The 5,028-nt window shown below is 37.6% G+C and overlaps 1 protein-coding gene across 1 annotated transcript; it reads right to left on the bottom strand.

The window, feature by feature from the left end:
• Positions 1-561: 561 nt before the first annotated feature.
• Positions 562-4,067, bottom strand: LOC104101887 (F-box protein At4g18380-like). Its single transcript, XM_009609425.4, has 2 exons — positions 2,552-4,067; positions 562-976 (listed from the first exon to the last, which is right to left on the bottom strand). The coding sequence occupies exon 1, from the start codon at positions 3,770-3,772 to the stop codon at positions 2,594-2,596; it is 1,179 nt and encodes a 392-aa protein (XP_009607720.1). The 5' UTR covers positions 3,773-4,067; the 3' UTR covers positions 562-976; positions 2,552-2,593.
• Between the last annotated feature and the right edge of the window lie 961 nt (positions 4,068-5,028).

Here is a 5,028-nt window from a genome sequence, read left to right as displayed (position 1 = left end):
TTACTTAGGTACTGTTGTTTTATAAGTGCTTAATAGTAAAATCATTTGTACAATATCAGGTATCTATATCATTGATACTAAAATTATTTCCTGCAAATACCCTCTACACAAACACACTGAGCAATACTATGCATGTCTACCAACGGTGTTCCTTTTTGCTTCTTCTAAATTATCAACATGATCCTTAAAATTATGTCTCTTAATTATTTACAGGTGTGTATCAGCAGATGCTACTGGAAAGCTAGACGTTGGTAACATAGAATTAGATATAAAAGGATTGTTAAAGTGTTCAAATGGAACAGACTCAAGATTAAGTGTCATAGTGAAAAGAGAGGACAAGTTTAATGGCCTGACAGATGTATTCTGCCAAATTCATATGAACACTATGGTATCTCCACCATTGACACAATGAAGATCACAGCAGAATTTACCCTGCTTCAGTCACAAATGCAATTAATCACCTTCATGTATGCTACTAATAGCGCTCCACTGGCCAAAAATTAAAAAATCATGATTGCTTTACCGTTTAACTATAAAACTAGCTATAGTAAGAAAATTAACTACTGCAGAAATGCAGCAAAGTGCACATTTCATTGTTCAATCATCCTTAAAGGTACATGACAAAGTATATGACATGCATACCTACAATATTCACAGAGACATGTAACTATCAAATGTGTATGGCTACAAAGTCAAAGGCACAAAGCTCTCATGACATCAATCCGGAAGCTTTATGTGCACCCTTAGAAGCATATGCCCAAAACTAAAACAAAAGCAGATGCCTGTATCTATTCTTTTGAGCACATAAATTTGGTCGATTTAAAGCTCATTGCCAGCTAACAATAGGCAATTCTTCTTCAGAAGCAAGGCTGCCTTGATCAAACAACTCAGGGGCAAGCTAGCTCAAATCAAAATTGTGCTCTTCCTCTGCTTTTCATGACGAGCTGATCCACCTTCCCTAGAAGATATGTTTCCCCTGAAAGAGTTGAAAACAATTTAATCTATATGAACAGACAGTGACAATTGTGGACATACAAACCAATATTAATTATTATGCAAATCTCAAAAGACAGCAGAGCAAAGCCAAAAGAACCAACTGCATTATATATGCAAAAGAAAAGCTACTCCAAAAGCAGCTTTAGCAATACTTTAGCAAGTCGGCTATGATAGGACAAAAATGCATGATATTAGTGACTTGTCATAAGCAGAGAGAAAATCTCTTTAACCTGCCGTGTGTCATTTAGATTCACAAAAAACGAAGGGAAAATTAAGCGACACATCAAACATTTACACTGTATTTACTATTCGTAGCTATACTTTCAACAAATTTACCATTCATAGCTATATTTGAATCTTATAGCAAATTTATGAAATAGGAGATTAATTGTTTTGAACTGAAACAAGAGAGCAACAAGCTCTCCTGGCTCAGTTGGTTAGAGCGCCTGTTTAGTAAGCGAAGGTCTGGAGTTCGACTCTCTCTGTATTTCTGTATTTTGCCTTAGTTGTATTCGTTGCACGAACAAATACAGTCGATACAAGTTGCATCCATTATATACACCCTAGTATTTCGCATTGGTTACAGTTGATACATATTGTATTCGTTGCACGAAGGAATACAGTTGATACACATTGTATTCGTTGCGTGAACGAATACAGTTGACACTAGTTGTATTCGTTGTACGTTTGAAAACAAGTGATACAAGTTAGTAACAATTGAATAGTAGCTACGAATGGTAATTAGGCAAATTATAGTTACTAGGCTCTAATTTATAGTGGTTTATGAAAATTCCTCAAATACGAATTCAACCCAAGGAGCTATTAAAGAAAATAAGTGAAGGCAAGAGGCCCAATTAAATTGAACCAAGCCATGTATTAAAAATTAGCCCACACTCAACGAAACAAACATTGGAATTGACCAGGATTCATCAGTTAAAACTTTGTCAAACAAAGACCAATTGAATTCAGAAACCAAGATCCGAAAATATGTCCTCTCATTTACATGTTGGCACAAAAACAAAGATATCAGACCCAATCAGGAATATGATATTGCATAATTCGGTTAATGCAATCTCTTTTTAGGAGAATCCACATAAACGGGTATGTAACAGAATTCAACAACAACAGTGCTATGACTGAATCAGGAGGGATCATGTGCAGACCCACGAATAAGACCCAAATATTTTCTTACATACAACATTAATAATCAAACAGATGAAGAAATCCTCATCACAATAAATGAAGGACAAAAAACCAACTAAAAACTCCTGTATAAATGGATGACATAGATAAAGTCGGGCAGATCCAGTGGTCAAAGTAAATATAAATTGTAATAGTAAGATTTTAACCCTATTAAGCTAAATCCAGAGTCAATTTATCCATACATTACAGACAGATCTACAAATTACTATACCCCAACAACGCCTCAATGACAAGCTAGTTTGGGTCAGCTATACAAAATCCTCACCATCTATTTCGCTGATTGTGGACTCATTTCATAATTAAGATTTTGTTTTCCTGTCAAATTCATAACAAGCACAGTATAAGAAATTACCTCAGAAATGCCTGAATCTATCCAACCACTTGAACTCTACGCTCAGAAAGAGTTCATCTCAAGACAATAAGTCCTCCTCTTCAACAACATCCTCGCAGCCGTCCCATAAGGCTCCTCAAATGCGGCAGCTATCCAATTCCCATCCTCTTTCTTAGGCGACTGCTCACTGGGCCTAATCGCCACCAAAGTCGCCCCTTTGAGCACTGCTCCATTAGGCAACTCTAAATGCGGGGCATACCAAAGGCGCATATTCAGCGCAGGCACCAAAGTCCTCTTCGAAGCCAACGAAGCTGATAAAGGCTTCACCCTCAATTCCTCCAGCTGTTCCCTATTCATACACAACACTCCTTGTCCATCCCCATCTGTCAATACCAAACTGTCCAGTGTTTTGTGCTCTGCTATTATCGGCTGCAGCAGATAATGTCTCGCAGACGCTGCAATTAGCGAACTAATCGTCCACACTACGCGCAACTTCAAACCCCCGTTGGTGTAAAACGACTCCGGTATGCTCCCGTTATCCGTCTCTACATTGCCTTCACCAACATTGTTGTCATTGTTATTCTCATTCTCCCACCCATTTCTACACTGTTCATCCTCGGTTCTAACACTATTATTGTTGTGGATCACAGAGGAGGCTCCAAGGATAACACAATTATCAAGAGTGGATCCAAAATCAGCTCTCCATTTCAATAACACACCATCATCTATTCCCAGCTCACCACTAGGCAATTCAATTCTCAGAAACTTGATCTCATTGAAATTCTTCAAAACTTGTGTAGGGGAATGGTGGGTCACAAATGTATGATCAAAATCACCATCAACATCATCCGCGGAAGCAGAGGCTCCAGCATGTCGAGAAGAAACAGAGATGAATTGGGAAATGGATTGGAAGGGTTTAAGAAGGCCAGAGAAAACAAGGCGGAAAAGGGAGGAGATAGGATGGCGTGACTTATCGGAGGTAACGGCGGAAGTAACGGCGTTAGACGCCGACGGAGAGGAAGAATCATCGTCGGAGATAACACAATCGACACGAACGATAACGCTATCGACAAGAGGGACAAGGGAATTGAAGCGCTTCGAAACCAAACAGCATCTGCCTAAGGCTTTAACATCACCGATGTTGTTAAAGACTAAGAGCAGAACCGAGTCAGGTATCCGGTCGAAGTGATCAACCGGTTCAGGATATATCCTTCCCCGTAGATCTGACCTGAACGACTCCATTTTCTGCAAATTCTGAACCGGGAAAGGGGGGAGGAGGAAGAGGTTTTCTGAGAAAAAACGGAAAAGGGTTTATAGATCTATTAAAGCAGACATGGTTTGGGAAGAAGAAGAAGAACGGAATTTAAGGTATACTGGAAGAGGAATATGTAGCTTTTTTCTTTTTCCTGAGCAACAGAGGTGAAGGAGAGATATAGAGAGGGAGAACGGTGAGGAGGAGGGGATATTATGTCGCGTTTAACGTTTTGGGGATAAAGTGTGTTCTCTGGTGTTGGGTGTGCAGGCTGGAGTGGTTGTGTGTTTCGGCTTCTTCTTTTTTTCCCTTTAATTTCTAATTTCTATTTCTTTTTACTTTCTTTTTTATGACATCCAAAGTGTTTGGATCAACTTTGTGCTATATTTATTTTCAATCATTTGAAGTTGGAATTTACCGTCTCGACTATTTTAGATGCGTTCTACGGAAAGTTCCGATTAGGAATTTTAGCACTCTACAACAATATCAACATACTTATGATCCAACAAGTAGAATTCGGGGAGGGCGGAATGCGTATCCCTGTCTTGTGTGAGATAAATAGTCTGTTTTCGATGGACTCTCAGTTCAAAGTGAATAAACTTTATTTTTTAATACAATTATAAGTAACTTTATTAACAATATGTAACCTAAAATTTGACAAATAAGTTAAATCAATTAAATTTGTATAATTAAGCCTCAATCAATTGATTTAGTCCAATTGAGTTGATCTTTATAAATAGAAGAGAACAAACGAAGCTGATAGTAGCAGATTAAGAACAATGAGAATAAGAACGATATGAAAATAATAAAGCAAAAGGAAAGAGCTTCCTATTGATAAATCTTTTAGTAGACCTAGTAGCTTATCATAGCTGAAAGCAAGTAGCAATTTTGGTATAATAACAGTAATATAATGTTCCAATCAGACCCAATATAAATGGGGAAAAGGGAATTTATACTCTAGTCTTCACATAACAATTTCCCTAATTCTCGCCTAGTCATTACTTGCAGTATTTGCATTTAACGCGAATCTCGTCGGTTACATTTGTATAAGGCATAACTGACAGGCACAATTATGGGCGGATCCCACGTATCTTAGAGTCTAATAGCTTGTTTGGTCAATCTTCTAAAATCAGTTTGAGAAATATCTTTCTCAAAAGTACTTTTAAAAAAAGTATTTTTGGTGAGAAACATTTTGTATTTGACTAATTAATTTGAAAAATACTTTTGTGCAGTAATTAGTGTATTG

This window comes from Nicotiana tomentosiformis, chromosome 2 (genome assembly GCF_000390325.3).
Source record: "Nicotiana tomentosiformis chromosome 2, ASM39032v3, whole genome shotgun sequence".
NCBI lineage: Eukaryota > Viridiplantae > Streptophyta > Magnoliopsida > Solanales > Solanaceae > Nicotiana > Nicotiana tomentosiformis.
Note: the sequence above shows the minus strand (reverse complement) of the source record. Positions and strands in the feature narration are given on the sequence as shown.